This window comes from Conger conger, chromosome 9, assembly GCF_963514075.1.
Source record: "Conger conger chromosome 9, fConCon1.1, whole genome shotgun sequence".
Taxonomy (NCBI): Eukaryota; Metazoa; Chordata; class Actinopteri; order Anguilliformes; family Congridae; genus Conger; species Conger conger.
In genome coordinates, this window is record NC_083768.1 from 45153728 (window position 1) to 45178426 (window position 24699).

The 24699-nt window shown below is 44.9% G+C and overlaps 2 protein-coding genes across 2 annotated transcripts; both read left to right on the plus strand.

Moving 5' to 3' along the window:
* Positions 1–238: 238 nt before the first annotated feature.
* Positions 239–8235, plus strand: ppp1r8a (protein phosphatase 1, regulatory subunit 8a). The gene is made up of 7 exons (XM_061255721.1): positions 239–355; positions 944–1004; positions 1575–1728; positions 2267–2484; positions 2627–2771; positions 2977–3041; positions 5258–8235. The coding sequence occupies exons 1-7, from the start codon at positions 306–308 to the stop codon at positions 5618–5620; spliced, it is 1056 nt and encodes a 351-aa protein (XP_061111705.1). The 5' UTR covers positions 239–305; the 3' UTR covers positions 5621–8235.
* Positions 8236–12630: 4395 nt separating this feature from the next.
* On the plus strand, positions 12631–23169 carry LOC133137179 (forkhead box protein O3-like). Its single transcript, XM_061255271.1, has 3 exons — positions 12631–12850; positions 13132–13637; positions 19680–23169. The coding sequence occupies exons 1-3, from the start codon at positions 12838–12840 to the stop codon at positions 21123–21125; spliced, it is 1965 nt and encodes a 654-aa protein (XP_061111255.1). The 5' UTR covers positions 12631–12837; the 3' UTR covers positions 21126–23169.
* Positions 23170–24699: the final 1530 nt, after the last annotated feature.

The window sequence follows — 24699 nt, forward strand, 5'->3', positions numbered from 1 at the left end:
TAGAAGGCATTCATTGTTGTAATGTGTCATGTATTTTCGTATAGACTATAAAACTAATTTATTAATCACACGGTCAGTTCATGTTATTTTTCCATTGATAAAACTGCTTTCGGCCAGGTGAGTCTTAAGTGAGCTGATGTCCTTGGTTCCTGCCTTTCTGGGTGGTTTATTACGGAGACCCTCCCCCAGGGAGAAATTTTCTCTGATCAATTCCATTATCTTTTTGAAAACTACAATTCCCATATGTTTGGCGACTGAAGCCTGCCACTTACCCAGAATCCTATGCGCGACTAGAATGAGGGAAGATGGCAGCGAACCCTGTCACAAACACACCTCTTTTTGACTGTCCAACATGGTAAGACACTCAAAAATAAAACATTGTTTCTCTATGCAACTATACAGATGGAGAATAAGAAACACATTTCTCGAGCTTCTTTAATAATCGTGAGAAAGGAAAGTTTATTTCGTCTATGGAAACGTGTTCACTCTGCAGCCGTCTGCCGCTAGCAATTTCTGCCTTGGGCTTGCTCTGATGACAAGCCATTTCAAGCTTATTTGCCAATTTGCTGGGTATGGGACTTGCAACGGCATTTAAAGTACATTTGCGTAGTATTTTATACGTGTGCACCGTTCGTGTTATAGGCAAATATAGTAAGCATTTTGTGCCTCACTTGTAACAGAAAGTGGGCGTGAGGTGAAAACAGACGACCCTCTAGTTGCATAAACAGTAGCTAGGATACCTAAGATGCTATAAAAGCGACCTTCAAGCGTGTAGTCTAAATGGCCTATTAGTGAACCGTTGTAGCGTACACATCAAAAATGTTTCTGCTTATAAACCCACTGACTAAAGAAGACGACTTGTATACTTGGCTGCAATATTTAGCATGATGTGCACCTCGTCTTAGTCGCCTACAGTTTTTGTCACTAAGATGTGTTCTTTCAGGGCAGGCAAGCCACCCCAAGGCCTGCATTTGGACGTAGTGAAAGGAGACAAGCTAGTCGAGGTAAGGCCCCCTGCGACTGGCTTCTGAAGCACACATTTGCTTCCTGGCTGTTTAGCCTCCTGTGCTATCCATCTGTCCATAAGCATGTCAGAACATGTTCCCAATCATGTGCCCATTTTGTCTTGCAGCCAAACAGAACTGCAGATAGTTCACAGGTTTATTTGCAGGTTTCCTGGTGGCTGTCTCCCACTCCTGTGTATACAATGCATATTTATGTTGCATATTCATTTCCCTCCTTAAATGGTGTCAGCCTGTTATAAGAACAAAAGCAGATTTGTCTTCAAACATGAGAGGTGCTGCCCTGAATGTGGAACCACGGCAGCAAAGATACGCATGCTTTAAGTGGGAAGTATGAGTGCCTGGCTGTTTCAGGAGATCAGCATTGAAGTTGGAATCCCAGAATAAAAAGCGTGCACAGTTTCCCTGTAAAATCACAGCTGATGACAGAAACGGGTTAACACTAAAGAATGGTTTTATCAGAATGTTCGCGTAAACTTAAAAGACACTCGGCTGTCTGTTTTTTTCCATCATTTCTTAAAAAAGGTTTTTTGTTTTTTTTTTCCCACGCAGAAGCTGATCATAGACGAGAAGAAGTACTACCTGTTTGGGAGGAATCCGGACGCCTGTGACTTCACGATAGACCACCAGTCCTGCTCTCGCGTCCACGCCGCACTCGTGTACCACAGGCACCTGAAGAGGGTGTTCCTCATCGACCTGAACAGCAGTGAGTGCAGCCTCAACACAGGGACCTCTCACAGTAAACACCTCAGAATGGTGGTGCAAATACCGGGTCTGTGTATGGTGTACAGGGGTGACCGCTCATTTCTAGTGACACTGCTAATCCGCTGAAAACTTGTGTTACTAACACAGAAGCATAGATCCACCTTGCTCCCAGTGTAAATTAGGCCTGCCCTGCAGATTTACTGTCCTATAGGTTTTAGAATACTAATTTGTTATTTCCCTGATGCTTTTTATCCAAAGTGACATACAGTTGATTAGACTAAGCAGGTGATAATTTTCCTTGCCCTTGCTCAAGGGCCCTACAGCTGTGCGGATCTTATTGTGGCTACACTTGGGATTAAGCCAACAACCTTCTGGGTCCCAGTCATGTACATTAGCCACTGGGCTACCAATGCTACAGCAGCTCAGTGAGATCTCCAGGTGCTGAATGAGGTGTGCTTTGGAGAGCTGTCGTGTCAGAAAAGGGGACATTTTCTGGGGTTTGACTCTGACACCCCTCCTCCCTCCTCCTCCTGGCCCAGCTCATGGCACCTTCCTGGGGCGCATTCGGCTGGAGCCTCACAAGCCGCAGCAGGTGCCTATCGACTCCACCATGTCGTTCGGGGCGTCCACGCGGGTGTACACCCTGCGAGAGAAGCCCCAGAGCCAGCCCAGCGCCGCCGCCGGCGACAGCAAGGCCGGGGACGACGAGGAGCTCAAAGGCCTGCTGGGACTGCCTGAGGAGGAGACGGAGCTGGAGGTGTGTGTGTGTGTGTGTGTGTGTGTGTGTGTGTGTGTGTGTGTGTGGGTGTGGGTGTGGGTGTGGGTGTGGCTCTGTGTGTCTGTCTGTGTGTGACAGAAAGAAAGAGAATCCCAAGTCAGCTCTTCCACGTGTCTGACAGAACCTGACAGAGTTCAACACGGCGCACAACAAGCGCATCTCCACCCTGACCATCGAGGAGGGAAACCTGGACATCCAGAGGCCCAAACGCAAGAGGAGGAGCTCACGAGTCAGCTTCAGCGATGAGGAGGAGATTATCAACCCGGGTACTGCAGTACACACGTACACACACACACACACACACACACACACTCACACACACACACACACACACACACACACAAATATACCACCCTCAGGAGGACAGCAGACCTACGAAACGGGGTCTCAAACTACTGGGGACATAGTTGCTGTTCTCAACAGGTTATGCATGTAAGTCCATGACATTGTGTTCATCTTGTTTCCCTGCAGAGGATGTGGATCCGTCTGTAGGCCGCTTCAGGAACATGGTTCAGACAGCAGTTGTTCCCATGAAGGTAAACCATGTTCTGGATGTTCAGGGCCTGCCTGTGATTGTGATTGTGCTGAGCGGTGGTGCCGCCAACTTTTTTGTTAATGAATGTAATTACGGGACTGTTTTAATCTCGCATGGGGCTGATTGACATCAGTTGAGGCGAAGTAGATAAAGAAAAGTGCTGATATAAGTTATAATGTACAGTGGGAGCAATAATTATTTGATCCCTTGCTGATTTTGAAGGTTTTCCCACTTACAAAGAATGGAACTGTGTAGAATTTTAATCATAGGTACATTTTAACATTGAGAGACAGAATGTCACAAAATAATCCACAATAACAACATCATATAAATTTTATTAATTTATTATCGTATTTTTGCATGAAATAAGTATTTGATCCCCTACCAATCAGCAATAATTCTGGCTCCCACAGACCGGTTAGTTTTCCATTAAGAAACACTCCAAATCTCAACTCATTACCCAAAACACCTGTGTCAACTCGTTACATCATTATGTAGCTGTATAAAAGACACCTGTCCACACAATCAGATTCCAACGTTTCCACCATGGCCAAGACAAAGGAACTGTCTAAGGACATCAGGGCAAAATTGTAGACCTGCACAACGCTGGGATGGGCTACAAGAAAATAAGCAAGCAGCTTGCTGAGAAGTTAACAACTGTTCAGGGCCTGCCTATGTTCTGTGATTGTGCTGAGCGGTGGTGCCGCCAACTTTTTGGAGCAATTATTAGAAAATGGAAGAAACACAAAGTCACCGCCAATCTCCCTCGGTCTGGGGCTCCATGCAAGATCTCGCCTCGTTGGATATCAATGATCATGAGAAAGGTCAGGGATCAGCCCAGTACTACACAGGAGGAGCTTGTTAATGACCTGAAGGCAGTTGGGACCACAGTCACGAAGAGAACCATCAGTAACACACTACACCGTGAAGGATTAAAATCCTGCTGCGTGCAAGGTTCCTCTGCTGAAGAAGGCAAATGTACAGGCCCGTCTGAAGTTTTCCAAAGAACACCTGGATGAACCAGAGGAGGCTTGGGAGAAGGTGATGTGGTCAGATGAGATGCCAAAATAGAGCTATTTGGCATCATCTCGACTCGCCGTGTTTGGAGGAAGAGAAATGCTGAGTACAACCCAAAGAACACCATCCCCACTGTGAAGCATGGAGGTGGAAACCTTATGCTTTGGGGGTGTTTCTCAGCTAAGGGGACAGGACGACTTCACTGTATCGAGGGGAGGATGAATGGGGCCATGTACCAGGAAATTTTGGGCGACAAACTCCTTCCCTCAGTGAGAGCACTGAAAATGGGTCGTGGATGGGTCTTCCAACATGCCAATGACCCAAAACATACGGCCAAGGCAACAAAGGAGTGGCTCAAAAAGAAGCATATTAAGGTCCTGGAGTGGCCTAGCCAGTCTCCAGACCTAAATCTCATCGAAAATCTGTGGAGGGAGGTGAAACTTCAAGTTGCCAAGCGACAGCCTCGGAACCTTAAGGATTTGGAGAGGATCTGCAAAGAGGAGTGAACCAAAATCCCTCCCAAGATCTGTGCCAACCTGGTGAAAAACTACAACAAACGTTTCTCCACCAAGTATTAAGTCCTATTGTTCTATGGATCAAATACTTATTTCATGTGAAAATATGATATAAAATTTCTAAAATGTATATGATGTTGTTATTGTGGATTATTTTGTGATATTCTGCCTCTCAATGTTAAAATGTACCTATGATTAAAATTCTACCCAGTTCCATTCTTTGTAAGTGGGCAAACCTACAAAATCAGCAAGGAATCAAATAATTATTGCTCCCACTGTAAGTATAGTGAAACATTTTAGTCCATACTATTAAACAGTTCTGAAATATAATTTTGGTAGAAAGAAATGGTAGAAAAGTGTCTTCTGCTGCCCTCTCAAAAATATTCTAGAGTGTATTCTAACAGCCAAATAATTGCCCATTTTCCTCTCTGCGTTTTCCCTGTCAGCAGCAATGTTGTTTGCCACGCATTACCTTTTCAAACTGTTAGCTAACATTAGCTGATGTTCAGCAAAAAGTTTGTATATGTTGGCTAACGTTAACTAACATTCACTGTCTTGATCTGATTGGTTAGAGAACACCCCAGAACGTGTTTTAAAAAATTGTGTAGTAAGCAGAGCCAGGCTGAAACTGTGTGCACTGAAACTGTAGTCAAATATCACCGCTCCACCTCCCTCCTTTCCACAGAAGAAGAAGGTGGAGGTTCACGGCACTCTCAGTCTGGAGGACGCGGCGGCCCGGCGGACACAGAACATTTCCTTCGGGGGTGGCCTTTACGGAGACCTGCCCCCCACCAGCCAGGAGGCCGGCTCCCACCCCTCCGCGGCCCAGGGAGGAGCAGCCATCCTGGGCTCGCTGCCCCTGCCCTTCCCCAACCCCGCCCCGGAGGTGGACCTGACCCCCACCTCCACCCAGCCCCCTGTCACCCTCACGCCCGCCCCCGCGCCCGGACCCTACGCCCCCAACGAGGCCCTCAACGAACCTCGCAAGAAGAAGTACGCCAAGGAGGCGTGGCCAGGCAAAAAGCCCACCCCCTCCCTGCTCATTTAGCTGCCCAGACTGCACGGGGGTGTGGCTGTTTTTCTGACACTAGGCACGCGGATTCGGAAAGACATGGTATAGTCGTGGACAAACAACTGTTGTTAGTTTTTGTTTGTCTGTTTGTTTGTTTGTTCGTTTGTGTGAGTCTCCTTGTAGCCCCTATTGATCGGGGGCACTAGGGTCCTGCTGTTTGGGGTGAGCATGAGCAGTAGGGCCTGTTTCAGATTTTTCGCCCCGGGACCTGGCGGGCTGAGGTCCGGCATGTGGGATGGGTGCGCTGAATGGAGCCCTGCTTTTATGCACAAGCCTGGTTAGTCTGCTCTGCGTCGACGGCTGAATCTTTCACCATTTTCCCGTTTCTCTGACCAGTCTCACACAGCCCCATGGATGAAAGGAATACACAAGACTTTAAAAAAAGCACAGGATCTGACACTTAACAGCCCTGGATGTTTTCTAGCTGAACCTGGTAATTGTAGGATGTTTGTTTGTTGAAGTTTGCACAGACTGATTTATTGAAGGAAGCCTGTTCTGTAGCACTGCTGTTTATTTGAGGGCAGATGATGCCCTGTCCTTCGGTTGGGGTGTTCTGGAGATCCCTCCCCACAGACCTGGGGCTCCTCACTGACAGCAGAGAGAATTGTTGGTACTCTCTGAAATCAAGCTGCTTTGGAAGGGGCAGCTATGTTTATAATTCATAGTAATTAATAAATAATCATTTATTTAGCAGACACTTTTATCCAAAGTGACTAACAGTTGAGTGGGGGACAATCACCCCTGGAGCAATGCAGGGTTAAGGGCCCAGTAACTGTGCGGTGCTTAGACCACCAACCTTCCAGGTCCCAGTCATGTACCTTAATCACTAGGCTACAGGCTGCCCCTATTTGTTTGAGAGATAGATGGTGTTTTTATATTTATATTTATATTTTATAACCTAGGCCGTTTCAAATCGGAAGTGACATCACCTTAAGAACGAATGCGCGCTACGAGGGGGTACAGGAGGCATTTGTTTCGATGCTTGCGTAAGCACAAATGTGTTTGTGGTGAAGATGTGAGTTTTCTGAATCCACAAAGTGGTTTTCTGAAAAGGCGGTCGCTGTTGACTACATGTTGTCTTGTATAAAATAAAAGATGGGGTCAGTGCAGGAAAAGTGATGCTGGCGGAGGTTCCAGTTTTCTGTGCTTTATCCAACCTGGGACCAAAAGGCAATTTTCACTGAATTTTCTCACATTTAACCCTTCGAAGTGTAGCCTTTTTGGAATTGTTTGTTGTTGGTTTTCATTGCTTTCAGTTACTGGTTATGAGTGATACATCAGCATTAGAATGTTCCGTTAATAACACTGTAATTGCCTATTTGTGATTTTACAACTTAAAGGGATAAATTGTCTGCATGTTATTTGACCGTCGGGGGTGCACAGCAAAGCCTTACGACCACAGCCATTTAGAGAATTCTTGAACTGGAAAATGATCTCGACCTGTTACACACACTTTTGTGTTGTTCAATATCTTCACATGCTGTTGGTGGCTATGTGTTTTGTGTGTTCAAAGGTTTTCCTTGAGTGAAACAGTTATACTATCATAGAATGTTTCCTCAACGATCTGTGTTCACAGCCTTAAACAGCGTTGAACACAAAAATGTGCAACACGTCTTGCAAAATATGAGAATTCACAATTTGGCAGACACAATGCCTGTTGTGTTGTGTCGGTTGTTTCCCCACTAGATGGCCACCTAGAATCAAACGTATTGTTTGTTTGGCTCAAAGAAAAATGTTTTTTAACATGTGTTAATGGTTGTCTTCCATTAGAGGGCAATCTGAAATGAAATTTCCTTAATCTAATAATTTTAAGGGACACAGGCACTTGGAGAAGCTGTGTAACTGTTTTCACTCCAGTCCCTGTTCATTTTGTTTTTGTTTTTGTTTGTTTGTTTGTTTGTTTTTGATATACAAGATTTTAAGTATGTACTTGTAGCCCCGTTCTCAAGAAATTCAGTTGTTTGAGCTAGCAAATTGTATTCAGCTCCTTACCAGATTGGACCAATTAATTCCGTGTATTTGGATAGAATTATAAGGAATTATAATAAGTACATACGAGAACACACCTGCCCTCCTGGTAGGTTCTATTTTAATAAAAAGACTTTGACATGTGCTAAATAAATATAATATAAATGCTCTAAATATGATATCAGCCAATGTAAATCAGTGGCTCACTGCCTGCACAGTTAAAATGTAATGATTTTCACGTGCCCAGCTGTTGGGAGTCTAAACTGGAGTGGACACAGGGTGTGTAGCTTTTCTGTTTGTCTTGGCTGTTAATATTTTGTTATTTATTATTTTTACAGGATTTCACCTTATCTGTAACTTAGTTTCTGACTGTAAGATGTCCCCGGACTGCTTACCTGACTTTAACCCACATTAAGCTAATGGAGGGGTGTGGTCTGTGTCTGTCATGAGTGACCTAGCCCCTTCCACTTTATAAGCTTTTCAAAATAGGAATGTTTTGAATAAGGCAGTTTATCGAAGTGTGCGATTTCTGTGTTCTTGCAGGTCTGCTTTTGTAGTGGATCATTGCAAGGTTTTTAACCACTGTGAATAAAGTTCAGCTGTTTGTACTGAGCTTGATACTACTGCTATGTGTACTGTTGTGTTAACTTATTTTTTTTTATTGGGACTTTAATTTATTCATGAGTTGCTTACTGAAAGCAACGCGGAATTTGACCACTCTCCCTTACCATTCCATTTTTCCATGAAGATGACCCTTAAGATTCCGAATGCTTTCTGTAATATAAACAAAATGTATACTATCTTGAGTTGTCATCGCTAAAGTTCATGAAATGGCAGGCCTTGATACAGAACAGCATATTGCTGGTCTTACTGTTCAAAGGTGTAATTCAAAGGGATGAAATGCTTTAGCGTGAGTTGAAGATGATCCCTTGGTCTTGCCTTCTGAGGATATGGGTGCGTCCGAAGCATCTGCCATTACAACACTGTTGGAAAACCGGTGCGCTCACTACCAACATATCGGGACGGTCTTTATTGTCCGTAATGGCTGCCAGGATCACATTCACACTATTGTTTCCTTTCAATGACCCAAGATGGATGACCAACCTCAAAGGTTCTTACCCTTTGAATACTTGATTTTACACACACGTGGATGTTATGCACTCCATGTAGTTGATACTTTTTCAGTATTGATTGGCGTGGTCAAAATTGTTCTTACTCTGTGAATTTGGTTAGCTTTTATAATAAATTGTGAGACTCATTGGCCATTCCCTGATATTTTGTGCAGTATAGTTTTTTGTGCATATTGTTGCCAGTATTGCTTGTTGCCCACTAGAGGTCACCCTAGCGATCTTGGCGGTGCTATGTAGCAGTCATGCTATCTTGTAGCATTCTGCCAAAAGTCTGAAGCTGTGCGAGGCTGAGCTTTGTCTTGAACTTGGATGAAACACTAAGAAAATCCCTTTTGTTTCTCCAAAGTGGCATTAGTTGATTAGTGGGTGGCAAGTCTTATTATATTATATATTATCTTATTATATTATTTAGCTGACGCCTTTATCCAAAGCTATTTACAGTTGATTAGTCTAAGCAGGAGACAATCCCTGTGGGGCTAAGGGCCTTGCTCAAGGGCCCAACAGATGTGCAGATCTTATTGTGGTTACACCAGGGATTGAACCACCAACCTTGCGAGTCCCAGTCATGTACTTTTGTGAGTTCCTTGAGAAAGGCTGAATGTGTGAAATGCAGTTTCGACCATTTTGGATGACCCACAGATCTTCCCAGTGTGGTTGCTGTGGCGGTGTAGTAATTACAGAAGAGATCTGCATCAGTGCTTTTTCTTTGTATCGCCTCAGCTGTCTCAGCCCTGGCATCTTCTCCGTCTCTCTTTCGCCAGCCGGACCCGCACCACCGAACGCACCCAACGCTGACACCGAACTGAGAAGCGCGGGAGCATTAGTGATCCCCTCGCTGGCCCGTTTCATGCGGATTGACATAAATTGGCTGCAAAAGGCGTTCTTGTGTTGACCACACTTGGCAAGCTCTGGATGCGTTTCGCTGGTGTTCTTTTGAGGGGCTTTTCTGTTCTGGGGCGATGCACTGTGACACGCTCACGTTTTCATGGATGCAGGCTACCTGCTTTGTTGTCTCCCCAGGTGCACAATTTCCTCATTGATTCCGCCCCATTCCCGTTGGTCACTAGCCCTGTACAGAAAGCTGGAGCAAGTGAAAAAGAAATGGATGCTTGGGTATGGGATTGTGTGCCATTTTTCACCTCCGGTAACATGGGTTATTTTCATACAAACCTTCAGTTTGCAGTTATTGTATTATTGCAGTATTTGTAATGGTTATAGACATACAGTAATTGCAATTTGCAACTTGCACTGACACTGGTAGAACTGAGAATTCTTATTTATATTTAAACATTTTGCTGATGCTCGAGTCCTGGACACTCAATGTTACATAAAATCCTTTCGTGCAGCTGTATTTACTCAATTGAAACATCTTACAAATAGAGTACACCTAGCAATGTCTCAGCTGGGCTTTTAACTTCTAAGCCACTGCACTGTGTTGTTGTGTCTGTTGTTGCTGTGGAACGGGTCCTCCCGGAGGTGAGTAAGACATGCAGTGATGCCCAAGGACAAGGTGCTTTCCTTCCCTCAGTGACAACTGGAAGGCTTTTAGATCGAGTGAACTTATAGCGACAGTTTAGCAGACTAGCTAGTTCAGTAACATAGCTGCCCACGTAGACTGCAATGATGTCTTGGGCACCTGTATAACATTCTGTACAGATTATTTCAAAATAATTCAATGAAAGGTCCTAAATAAACATACTATACATTTTACATTACATTTTAGTAATTTGGCAGAATAGTTCAAAACTGAATCAAATCAATATTTTTTGTGACCACACCTCGCCATTAAAACTGCATCACTTCTCTGAGATGGCCAATGCTGTCCTGCAGTTCTATAAAACAATCAGCAGGGAGGTTGTTCCAAGCATGTTGGAGAACTTGCCACAGTTCTGGTTGGCTCCTTGTTTCTGATCACAGACAGCCTTGATCAAGTTTTGATGTAAAAAGTAGTCAATTGCTTACAGTAATATGTAAATTTTTAAAATTAAATACAATTATGTCTCTGTAAAATTAAATCTTTCAGAAAATGAATATTTGGAAATCTCAAATGTGTTCTTTTATACTAACACTCACAAAAATAAACATTTATATAATAAAGTCTAGGGTGCCAAAGACTTCTGCACAGTACTGTATGCACACATGATCTGTGGTTGGCTGAGCTGAACCCGCGGGCGTACCTGCTGTTTGTAGTTTTGCAGCAGCTGCCTTCCAGTCGTCACTGAGGGTAGGAAAGTAGCTACCTTGGGCTGCAGTGGTTGTGACACGGGCGTGGTGAGCACCTGTTCTCTAAGGTGTGGCCTCTATACTCTTGGGCCAACCTACCTGCCTCACCGAGCCAGTTCCTCTCCTTCATGAAACGGCGGCTTTGCGGCTAGCCCCTGCGCCTACTTGGTTTTCACAACAGTGGCGAGACCGTGACGTGCTGGCGAAGCGCAATCGCGTGCGCGTGCGACCGGCTGTTTGGCATTCATCTCCTGTCTGTAAACGTTGAAGATTTATGCCCTCATTTTAGAGGCTGCAATCACTCTAGTTCTGTTTTACTAGACTGAAATATTGAGCTCCTTCAACGGAAGCAAAAGTCTTCGCTGTTATTCATTCCTCAGAATGCGAGTCAGACTGCTTTCTGGTTGCAACAGCACTACGTCTGCTTTCCAAACCACAGGCCCATGCCTTTTTAATCATATATTCTGCTCCCCCCGAACCTAATGTCTTTTCACATTTTGCTTCGAAGGACAGCCAGCTGTCAATAATATATGGGGAAGTCACCAGGGGGAACGGTCCACGAAATTGGGAAGAACATAATAGAGGCGTCTCCGCCTTTAAGTGCCGGGCGGTGACCATACATTTGAAGATATCTGCTATGCCCAAGAATATGCTGTGGAATGTATTCGGTTTTACACGTATGCTATTAAATGATTGATTTCAATAGCTCTCCTGGATGCCTGCAGCAGTTCATCCAAGGTCCAAAGATATGCAAATCAGACGGATATCTAAGTCTCCCAGCAATTATTTTATTTTTTTTGGAGATCAAAAATTCACAGTTGAACATAATCAATCCATTCTCCAGAAAAGAAGTTGCCCCTAAGGAACTTCCGCACAGTGCGCACACCCACCATGACCTGCACTGTAACTGCAACAGGTTGTAGGGGACCTTTCCGGACGAAAGAATGCCTGGTATTATGGAGAATGGAACTGTAAAATGAGAAGTATCGTAATACTATCATGACAGAAATGGCAGCTATTTGCAACGAATAGCTTTAATTATTTACGCCGGAATAGAACAAAGGAGTTTCAGAGAGTCAAGAGATGCCTAAACATTTTAATCTAATGGGCACATAAAATTGGCCGCATGCATTATGTGCACAACATACGCAATTCGCTCGGTTTTGTGGTTTTCAGCCTAAATCCCCCCACTTTGCAACGTTTAAATGATAGATCTATACATAAATCAACCAATAGTCTTACGTATTTCTTGCTTCTGCGCACGTTTTGACGTAGTTTATAATGTATGCTACAGTTAAACGTTTATATCAAGTTATAGTCGTATTTATCTATTATGCCAATCGGGGTTGACTTTTTGACCAGTTCATCGATTACCTAACAGGTTTTATGAAATGCATCCATGCTTCATCCACGTGTAGCCTACAGCTCACTACCCTGAGAGAATAAATTAAGAAAGAATCCTGCACAATAGGCTCTGGATTTACTAAATATAGACTGGAGAAATGTATATCTGGGTAGCTCATAAACAACAAAGAGCTGTCGGAGCCGTTCGTCTGATTTCGTCTGGAATTCTGGCGCTTCATTAAAGATTCATGCGACCTGATTTTTAAGAGGGTAGTTGTCCTCGCTGTGGGGGCACCACGCACTACCGAGAGTGCTCGTGATGGCACTTGCTTGCGTCGCCGGTGACAAATCTGCAGACAAGACGGCGATCTTTGAAATCTTCTGATTTCCTATTTCGGCGAACATACATCTGCAAACGATCACTGTTGGACTGCTGTCAAAGCAGTCATCTGTTGCTGCTTGCGGTATGATTGAAGAGGAAATGCTCAATGCTTCAAAAAGACATGGTGATGCACGGCACGCCGGGATATGGAATCACTTGGTAGGCGAGTACATGGGCAGATTTTCTCATTTTCCTCGCACAATTAGGCTACACTAAAAGGGGTGTACAACTGTAGGCTACATTATTGTCGCTGTGTCATTACATGTTCACTTGTGGTACTGCAGACGCGTAATAGGCTACAGAACTGCGCATATGATGTGTTATTCCCTTTCTTGTATGAAGGTTATTGTTGCTCTTAAATTGACTCAAAAACAATCCTCAGACCGCTTTTGAATTAATTTGTAATGGTCATTTTTTACCAAGTAAGTCTTGCAATTCAGGTCAGATGCTGATGATGGAGCGCGGACGCGGTAATGAGCAGCGCGAGCAGCAGGTTGAAATCGATCCGGACTTCGCACCCCAGAGCCGGCCACGCTCCTGTACTTGGCCGCTGCCATGCCCAGAAGATTTTATTGGAGTCGAAGAGGGGTACCCCGGTCTCCACTTGTCTTCTATAAAGGAGGAGACGGAAGATGTTCCAGCTTGCAGAGTCGAATGGAGCGGCGGCGTGCCGACGGAGTTGAAGCATTCGGCTGTTGCTCTGGCTCCCAGTCCGTCTACTCTTTCAAACCTACCCAGGGCTACAGTGATCGACGTACAGTTGCGCAAAGCCAAGTCCTCACGACGGAACGCATGGGGAAACCAGTCTTACGCGGATCTTATCACGCGTGCCATCGAAAGCACACCTGATAGAAGACTCACCCTGTCACAAATCTACGACTGGATGGTGCGCTGTGTACCTTACTTCAAGGATAAAGGGGACAGCAACAGTTCGGCTGGGTGGAAGGTAACGTGCATGTTTGTTATCAAAATACAATTAAAAAAACACGAGCAATGGATTGAGAATGTACACATATTGAACACATATGCTTGAATGTATATTACTTCAGTGGCACATAAGTAAAGCGCCGTCAGTTTGCTGCCCTAGCCGGTTTGTCATAGATACTCATATTCCTCATTCATTGCACTGTCCTTGGAAGCAAATGGCTTTTTAATATTAATTGCAAAAGTATGATATGGTAAGATAGCCTGTGATCTTTTTTTGATGATAAGCGAACACACACTCGGTATAGACCTCTAACATTGGGGATAGACCTCTAACATGGATATTACTAATACAGCACATCAGTGACATACACTGGCACACTGATTCTAGTGCATGGCTATACTGATGTGGTGAATCTGATATACTAGTCCACTGACATTGATCCTCTGGCACACTGACACACGAATACAATACATTCACACAGATGCACTGACTCGCTCACACACTAGTTCGCTGACATTGATACACTGGCATTCTGAACCTGGCACTCTGGTACACTCCTTTCAGTGCACTGATACACTAGAATTAGACTACATGAACTTACATGATACCTTATCCACGATGACTTACTGTGCTTAGGTCATTACACAGACAGTTGTCTTGGCCATCCTTTTGATGGCTCTCTCAGCAGTGCGGTTAATGTAAAGTTTTTTCGGCCCTCTGATGGCTTGATAAAGTGTTTTTATCTGATATCGGCTGTGGAGAGACAGTGGCACGAAACTCTTACTGCCTGGTTGTCTTTGTATCAGCCTTATGATGCAACAGTGCCGGTGCATCAAGGCCAGTGTGTTAGTGTGTCCATGCAAGTGAGTGAGCCAGTGGGCCTGTGGATTTCAGCTTCTCTGTGTGTGTGTGTCTGTGTTTTGTTTGTGCCTGTGTGTGTGCGTGTGCATGTGTCTGTGAGCGCGTGCATGCATATGTGCACTTGAGTGTGTGCTTGCGTGCATGTGTGTGTGCATCTTTCTGCATGTGCATGTGAGTGTGTATCTGTGTACGTGCATCTGTGAGCACATGCGTGTGTATGTGTGTGCAAGTGCGCGTGTGAGTGTGTGCTTGCGTGTATGTGTGCTTGCGTGTATGTGTGTGTGTTTCTGCAAGAGCATGTGAGTGTGTATGTGTGTGTGTGCATCTGTGAGTGCATGCGTGTGTGTGCAGGTGCCTGTGTGTGTGTGAGTGTGTGCGGTGTGCGTACGTGCGCGTGTGTGTGTGTGCACGCATGCATGTACCCGCGCTGAGAGCAGTACTCTCGATCCAGGGGGAATAAATAGTTAATAATTCAAACACGGCTAATTACCAAGGCAGAGCAGATTTCTCAGTTCACTTTAATTGCAGGCAGACTTCTCTTAGAGCAGCTGCAGCCAAGCAGCACAGCCACTGAACCACAAGCCCACTGCACCCTGACTGAGCCCGCACAATTAGCTGCTGATGTCACAGTTCCCACCCTTCCTTTATTCTGCCTCTACTTCACAAGAGCACAGCCTACCAGAGCCTTCAAAACCTGCGCTGATTATCCCTGCTGTAACTGCAACAGCGCGATTAATTCCATCCCCATGCAGATGAAATGCACTCCTCTCCTCCTCTAAATGCTGATGGACAGGCTGTTGTTATAAATCTGGGAGGATAAAAATTAAGCACCACCATCTTTCTTTTCTTCATTAGTCCTGGAGCTTCACCAGGCACTCTCTCCCTCTGCACCCCCTCTTCTCTCTCTCTCTCTACCTCCTGCATCCACTGTTTTTAAATGGCCACCATCCATCCCAATTACCATGCGCTTGATGCTTTTGAGACACATGACAGTGCAGTTCTCGCTCCGCAAAGAACCCACTCCGCAAGTTTCAGAACCGCACGTGTGTGGCGGGGTGACAGACGTGTCAGTTTTTAATACGCGATATTATTTTTCAAGACCTCAGCAGACACTTGTGTGGTCGTGATATCCCAATGAAATATTATCCACTCTGGAGGCAAGGATTTTTTCCCGGTGAACGACAGGGACAAATGGAGGCGCTTGTGGTTTTAATCAGTTCTTTGTGGCAGGTTGTTTTTTCCCCCCGTTGATAGTGTACCTGGGGCAAAAAGAGATGAATGATCTGTCTAAGTGGGGCGTTGTGATTTATAATGCGGCAGCTCGGATATATCCGTTATGTCACCTGTAACGTGGTTTGATCTGTCCGCACTGTGTTGCATCAGCGCAGGGCGGTTGCGTTTCCCTCTGGGCCTGAACGTTTGCCGACCAGCCCAGGAGAGAAAGAAGTGTGGCCTGGCAGTGCCTGACACACGGGAGAAAATGTATCGGCTTATCGTGGGCTGGTTTGGTCTTATCAGGGTAAACGGGTAACATGGCCCTCGTCTAAACATAACGACAACCTGCGTGGAAAGCCATGTTTTTCAACTGTGACTCAAATGTAAGTGCCTGGGATTATTATTAGTAGTAGAGGTAGTGGTGGTTGTAGTAGTAGTAGTATTTTAGATTTGCTGTCACAGATACTGTAGTATATTTTCAGCAGTAGCACAGCGTGTTCTCAGTGGAGTGATGGCAGCTGTGAGTGAGTTTGTTACTCAGGTGGATGGAGAACAGGTCAGGATGCAAGGTCATGCATTTAATATTCCCCCCACATGAGCGATGATTCTATGCTGATGGATCGCCTCAAATGAACTCTCTCTCTCTCACTCCCTCTCTCCCCCTGTCTCTAACTCACTTCCTGTCTCTCTCACTCAGTTCAATTCAATAATGCTCTATTGGCATGACTGCATATAACAATATTGCTGAAGCAATTAAAAACTCAACAATTAACAATGACATATAAGACACGATTAATACAGTACATTGGAGAAAATAATAAATAAACAAATAAATAACCTTAGCCAAACCTACAGGCAATCTACAAGTTAAATGATAAACACTAATAAGGACAGATGGTAAAAACAAAAACAACTAACATTACAGATAATGGAGATGGTGCCTCTCTCAATCTTTCCGTCTCTGTCTTTCTCTGCTTGTCTCTCTTTGCTTCTCTCACTCTCTCTCTATCACTGAGCTTTGCTATCATCTCTTTCTTATCTGTAAGTCAGTTTTTCTCATTTACATGCTACCGTGTAGCCTCCTGTCAGTTTCTGTCTTTTCACCCCATTGGTCCCCTTCCTCATGACAGATTTTTGTATTTGTGGTGGGGATTTGCACGCTGTCAGATTCTCAAGGTATTAAAACACCTTTGTTGAGAATGAAGGCCTGTCAGTTTGAATGCCTGCTCTCCCCATTGGCTGCTGCAAGCCCTTTACACCCACTCAGATATAAGGCACATCTTCAGTTCTAGAATCCCATTTTGTGGTGCTTGGCCTTGGGACTATTCTATAAAAGCTGTGGCATTTTACTTAAGTGATAATAAAAGAGGTCTAAAGACTGCTTATTTTTCCAGTTTCACTGTGAAATCACGGTGTGATTTATAAGGATGGGCAGACTCTAGGCAATCTGCCCCAGCACTCTGGTGCCAGGTAAAGGGATAATGAGGAAAGTCCTTTTTTATTTTCTCTTTTTCCTACGTTGACCTTCCCTGTTGTCTTTTTTTATTTTTTATTTTACTTTTATTGCATGTACACGCAATGCTTCAATTCTCTGTTTACTCTTCAGAGATCAGCTATACTCATATCCCCAACCTCAGTCTCTTTCTCTTTGAGTCTCTGCATTAGTCAGGTAACCAGAGAAGGCACAATAATCAGGAAGCAGATTTGCTGCCATGGCAACAGGAACCCTCCCTCTCCCACAGGTCTCCTTAGCAACCGGTAGCTTGGCATGGTGGTAATGAGTGGTCCACTGTACCAGGCTGACAGAGCAAGGAGTGTGTGCGTGGGCGTATGTGTGTGTGTGATTAAGGTAATACCTTAGGGCACTGTTGCCTTGAATGAACTGGTGTCCACTTTCCAGAAATTGTTATTTTTGTGGTGGGTCAAAAAACGTGTGTTTTTAGATTTTACAGCCAGGGCCCAGTTCTGACAGTAGTCCCGTAGTTGGGATCTGCTGCAGCCATTGCTCTGGCGTGAGACTATGGACTATTCTTTAAGGTATTTAGGTTAGTGTGTAGTGCAGTGATTTGTAAGAACGCCAGTAATTCTTCTAAAATAAGATTAATATTCAAACATTAACAATACTCTAAATGACCTTCATACAAGATTACACAAAAATCTTATTAATGGTGTCCAATTTGTCTTTATATTTGTATATTGGAAACACTTTAAACTATAAATACATGGTTCATAATTAGAGTACAACCTTCTGTAGTTCATGGATGATGCTTTAGCTGTTTTTTCTAGGATGATGGGATGGGATCAGCTGTATCTGGTTATTTTGGGATGGAAGCAATTCAGTTCTTACTGACAAACAGAATTTTACACTTATTTCACAAATACAGTGGCTTCAGAAACTATACAGCTTATAGTTTACATAGTCTTCTTGGGTAAGTCTCTACAAGCTATGCACCTGGATTTTGGCAGTTTATTCAAGCTCCGTCACATTGGATGAGAAGCGTCTTTGAACAGCCATCTTCATGTCACCCCACAGATGTTCTATGGGGTTTAAGTCTGAGCTTTGGCTGGGCCACTTAAGGACAGTCAGAGACACTTCCTGAAGCCACTGCAGCGTTGTCTTGGCTGTATGCTTCAGGTCATTGTCGTACTGAAAGGTGAACTGTCGCCCCAGTCTAAGGACTCGTCCATTCTGGAGCTGATTTTCTTCAAGGAACTCTACGTATTTGGCTGCATTCACCCTTCCCCCAATTCTGACTAGTCTCCCTGTCCCTGCCACTGAGAAGCACTCCTACAGCATGATGCTGCCACCACCATGCTTCACCATACGGGTGGTATTAGCAAGGTGATAGGCAGTTCTCTTTGATTCTGAAAGAGTTATATTTTTGTCTCATCAGACCAGAAATTTTTTCCCCCTCATGCTTGCAGAGTCCTTTCAATGCTGGCAAACTCCAAGTGGGCTGTCATATGCCTTTTACACAAGAGTGGCTTCCGTCTAGCCACTCTACCATAACAGCTTGATTGATGGGATGCTGCTAAGATGGTCGTCCTTCCGGCAGGTTCTCCCATCTCTGCAGAGGACTTCCGAAGCTCTGTTAGAGCGACCGTTGGGTTCTTGGTTACCTCCATGACCAAGGCCTTTCTTGCCTGGTTACTCAGTTTGACCAGACGACTAACTCTTGGAAGAGTCCTGGGGGTTGCTTCTTCCATTTCACAATTGAGGTCACTGTGTAGATTGATGGCGAAAAATGGCAATTTAAAACCTACAACACAATAGATATATTGAAACAGATTGTTAAATGATTCCATTTCAAAAGGCTGAGTAGTTGTTTAAATTATTCCACCCATACAGTTTTGTTCAAGGGTTTGTATACGCTTTATTTCTTTGGGCTGTATTTGTATTCCCTCAGCATTTGTAAATACTGCAGGAAAAAATCTGGCTTATGCAGTAAATGTCATTTTTATACTTTACACTCTTCCCCATTCTCTCCTTCTTCATCCTTTCTCTCTGTCCCTCTACTTTGTCAAGGCTTGCTTGCTTTGTCTGGGTATCTCTAATGGCTGCCAAATGACGCTGTTTGATACTGTAGTTTCTGGCTCACTTTCAAGGTCTAATGTTTAAGAGGTCTGCTCTGCAATCAATATCTGTGTCTTTGACCCTGTAGCTGGAGAGGATTCATTTGCTCACTTTCTGTGATAATTTCATGGTTTGAAAGTGAAGTCCCTCCCACTGTAGTATGACTCAGCGAGTTTATGCATATCACTGTGACTCATCTACGTTGGTTGTGTGCACCGCGAGGTGGGCTAATGCCCTTTCTAACCACCTCTCTTACACCCACCCCTTTTTTCCTCTTTTTTTCACTCTTACTCTTGCCTTTCTTTCACTCTCCCTCTCTCTTTGTCTCTGCCACTATCTTTCCTTTTCCTACTTCTCTCACCAAACTGGACTCTTTTGGACTCTCTCTCTGTCTCTCTCTCTCTCTGCAGAACTCCATCCGGCACAACCTGTCGTTGCACTCGCGCTTCATGCGCGTGCAGAACGAGGGCACGGGGAAGAGCTCCTGGTGGATGCTGAACCCGGGGGGCGGGAAGATGGGCAAGTCGCTCCGCAGGCGGGCTGTCTCCGTCGACGACGGCACCAAGTGGTGGAAGAGCAAGGGCCGGGGAGGCGGGAAGAGGGGCGGGGGAGCGGCGGGGCCGCAGAGGTCACCTGAGCAGAACAGCCCCGGGATGCTGGGTGGGATCGGATGCGGGGGGAAGGGATTCGACTCTTGGGGGGACCTCCGCTCCCACACCGGGTCCTCCGACTCCTCCGGTCTCGGTGGTCACCTTTCCCCCATAACGGCCGAGGGGGAGAAGGAGGAGACCGAGGAGGACGGCCTGTCCCGCCCGGTTTCACCCCGCCACCACCCGGCCTCCCCCACTGCAAACCCTCCTGCCCTGGACCTGCCCCACCTGGCTGACCTCACAGGAACCATCAGCCTGGATGAGGGTTACCCCCAGCCCCCGCAACCCCTCCCGCCGCCCCATCACCGGGTCTCCGAATTCTCATTTAGTCCAGCTTCCGAGAGGCTGCACTGCAGCTCCACCTACAGCCAGTCAGGGGAGGCCATGCGCCGGCACCACCTGCCTCTCCAGACCATTCCGGAAAGTCCCGGCCATGTCCACGGCCCCATTAGGGGCTACTCAGGGAGCAGTGCTCTGCAGAACCTGCTCGTTAGCGGCCCACAGGACTTCGCCAAAGACCCGCGGCTGGGGCAGAACGGGCCCTTCCACCCCCTGTGCACCCTGTCCCACAGTGAAGACTCCAGGCATGACCCTAACCATCATCACAACCATAACCATAATCCCAACCATAACCTTAACCTTGGCTGCAACCCTATCCGTGATCACAGTCAGAATCGTAGTCACCACAACGACCACAACCCCAGTCACGGTCACAACCTCGGCCATGACCATGACCTCAGTCATGACCGCGGTCGCCACCAGCAGCAAGCTCTCTCCCCAAGGCTTAACACCGGGCTTCTGCAGTCCTACTGCAGCCTAAAAGCCCATGCTCCCTATAGCTCCCCCTCGAAGATCTACAACCTCCCGCCCGCCTCTCCTGCACAGTCCCCTGGCCAACTTTATCAACCGTACAATGTCCACCAGCAGCAACAGGAACACTATTTCCACTCGCAAAGCACGGGTTACTATGGCTACCACACCTACCATTACCCAAGCCATTCTTACAAGGAGTTGACCACTGACTCTAGCCTTGACTTCCTGCATGGCAACTTGGACTGTGGCACTGAGCCGTTCTTCTTAAACGATTCTGTGAGCTCTCATGAGATGGCCGTTGCTGTTCACCCGTCCCTGCCTCAAGGGCGTGGGCTGGGCCTAGGGGGACTTACTGCTCCTTCTGCTAATGCCCAGGGCTGGGTTCCTGGCTGAGACCAATGGCATGACCGGAGTGGTTTCGACCACAAGGCTGGGCAGATGACTCTAGACGGGTTCCAGTTTGCAGTCTGATGTGCCTGAAGCTTAATTGTGATTGGCTGGTATAGACATATACAAGCACACACATCTGCCAGTCTCAGGATACTTGTTTTCACCCTTGCCCTCTGCTGGAACAGTCTGTCAATTCTCTCAATTATGTGTGACCTCCCTTGTCCTCATCATCTGTTAGTCTTGACCTCCCTGGCTTGTTATATTAGCATATTCACACAAGGCACAAGTCATTGAAATTTGGGCAGATTCATGAATGACAAGATAGCTGAAGATTGATCCTAGTTATGATACTTGGGGCCCAGAAAATGTTCATGTTGGTAAATACATCATATACCTCTACAGTGAAGATAACTGATTAGATGGCTAATGAACTTATTTATAACAAACAAATTTCAAGCACAAAGCTCTAGGTTTTATATCGTACAGCTATATGGCTTCCAATCTTTTAGCTGGCTTGCCAGCAATTAAATACTGTACTGATATCTTGGGTTTTCAGTGTACTTGTCCCTGGTTATGCACTTTGTTGTACATCGCTCTGGATAAGAGCATCATGTAATGTAATAATATGCCCCTGAAATTGTTTAAAGTTCATTGTTTACTCCCATATGGTTATATTCCTTCAGAATACATGAAAAATATATGTATTGTAGGCAAACCCTGTGGTTGACTAATTTACACTGTGGTGTGATGAAATGCTTTTGAATTTTAGGGTAGTGCTCAAGCACAGAACAAAGGAAGTTGAAAGATTATGAAAGATTCTCCTCTATATGATCATCAATCCATTAAAACACAATAGAAGACCTTCATTCTTAAAGACAAGCTGAAATCAAAATTCACTTTTCCTCAATTTAGTAAATTCTTCATAACCATATGAACACGGCTTAAAGTACACAGTATATTCCAAAAAATATCTAAAATTTTAAACATTGTGTATTCTCAGACCAAAGTTTATTTCCATCGATTTCCAGGAAAACAAGATTTTACATCATTGTGTACCAGTGTGTTGATCAAATCACCTCAAATCAATATCCTTTTCACATATCACGTAAGATAATGCTGTTCTAACTTCCGTTTCAGCTTGTCTTTAAGGCCTTAAAGGCTTTATTCACCCCATTGTTCTGGTTCTTTCTGTATCCCTTCCTAAAGCCAGTTAAATCAACCAAACAGACCTAGCAGTAGCCCTCTGTGTGGTATCAGTACAATGTGCACAGTCAGCTAATCTGAACCTCAGGTGAACAGCTGATCCAGAATATAAGACAATCAGAATGGCAGTCAGAGACATAACCTCCACTCCTCTATTGTCCATACCTTTATCTCACTGGTTCTCAGTTCCTTCTCACTGTTAAATGATGTGAAATTAGCTGAACTGGAAGTTGTTTGTGTGCATCCCTTTCCAAGGAAAGTCCTTCTTTCTCTACCTACCTAGTGCCACTTTGGACCCAGCCCTTGTCACTATATGACCTGGCAGGGGGTGGGTGGATTGTCCTGCTGAATGACCCAAGCTGGAGAAAGGCCCTGCTAACACTGTTTCTGCTTGTATTGGATGAAATAAAATAAACAATGTTTTGATTGGATAAACAGATTTTGGGTTTTGCAGGTTAATGTGGTTTCCCAAGAGTTGATTAATGAACTGTTTTTTTAATTTTTTTTATTATTTATTTATTTTTGCATGGCTGTGCATAGGACCCTGTTCTTGTGTTGATAGCCTTGGTAGGTTCTCTCGAATCCTGGGCATTGTGTCAGGGCAGTATCGTAGAGTGCAGTGTGTGGTCACAGATAGGCAGAATGTGATGGTCCTTAGACAGTATATCCAGTTTATATTTCAGAATGCTAAAGATGGGAATTTAGCATCGTGAGTGAGGTTTAGCCTTTTGTATCAAGGTTCTGACATCCTTATTATCTTATATTTTAATTAGTAAAATTAATTTTCTACAAAATGACAATTGACAATATTGTTTGAAGAATGTTTGTCTTATATTCTGGCGAATTTGGTCCAAGTGAAAGTAAATGTTTTTGTTTTTCTAAAAAATCTTTTTCTAATTGTGTGTTTATTAGTATGTGTCATGTGTTTGTGTGTGCATGCACAGGTTTGTGTGGTTTGTGCAACAGTGTGTTTATATGTGTTTGTGTGCGTGCACATGGGGACTGTGAGCGTGTGTCTCTGTATGTGTGCGTATGTTTGCATGTGTGTACACATGCGTGTGTGTGTATGGTGCAGTCCATAAATATTTGGACAGTGACACATTTTTGTGTTGTTTTTGCTCTGTACTCCAGCAAACAAACAGTTGAAATAAATTAATCGCTATATGAAATATTGAACATGATTTGTTTGTGTTAATTTGTCCTATTACTTTTGGTTCCCTAAAATTGGGTGGACTATGTATAGAAAACAGCTACAATTCCTACACTGTTCACCCAATATAGAAAACCTTCAAATTACATGTTAAAGTCTGCAATTTTATACTTTTAGTTCAAGTTCAATGTGCTGGAGTACAGAACCAAAACAACCAAAAAAATGTGTCACTGTCTAAATGCTTACGGACTGCACTGAATGCATTTGTGTGTGCATATGTGTGTGCACATGCGTGTATGCGTGTATGTGACTGTCTGTGTGATGGTGTGCATGCGTGAGTGTCTGTGGGTGTGTGTGTGTGTGTGTGTGTGTGTGTGTATATGTGTGACTGAGTGCACATGCGTAATAAGGCTGTGCAGCTGATGGAGAGTCACAGCTGCCTCTCAGGCCTGATGGATGCCTTTCCCCCAGGGGCAGTGTTCATCTGCCCCACCATATTGCTCCCTCAGGTACTACCCCCACTCCATCCCACAATGCACTGCCCTCCTAATGGGCCACACTCCTCCAGTCGCAGTCCTCCTGCGCTGTGTGTGTGGGGAGGAGTAGTGGGGGGGAGCGGGGCAGATGGGCAGCAGCTGTGCTCCTGGAAAAATGGCTGCTATAAAGGACGGTTAACCATTAAGGATAAAGCGAATCCAATGGCATTTCCCTCACTAAATTTCCCTTGTAAAGCATTTTCAGAGTTTTACTATGCTACAATAATAATAATAATAATAATAATAATAATAATAATAATAATAATAATAATAACAACAACAATGTTGTGAGGGGAAAATAAAGTGATTGGTAAGTCCATTTCATTCTCACAATCCAAAAATCAGATGATGATGGCGTGTGGAAAACTGTTGATGATATCACAGTGCTTTCCCTGAGGAATGGAAGAGCTCTTGTGCTTTTGGTGCTGCTGAAATGGAGGGGGGGGAGGTTCAATAGGACAGCTCTGCCTCGTCTTCCTCAGACCTCGAGTTCCGCAGGTGATGGTCAGAGGTCTGTCTATGGTGACGTGATCTGTCATAGCCCGTGATGTCATCCGTAGCCCATGATGTCATAGTCCAGGAGCTACCTGACAGCCAGCTGCTGCTCCAGCCTGTGAGGCAGACAGCCAGGGCCTCTGACTGTGAGAGCTTTCCTCAAATGACCCCTCCCCTGCCCTTATTTAGCCAC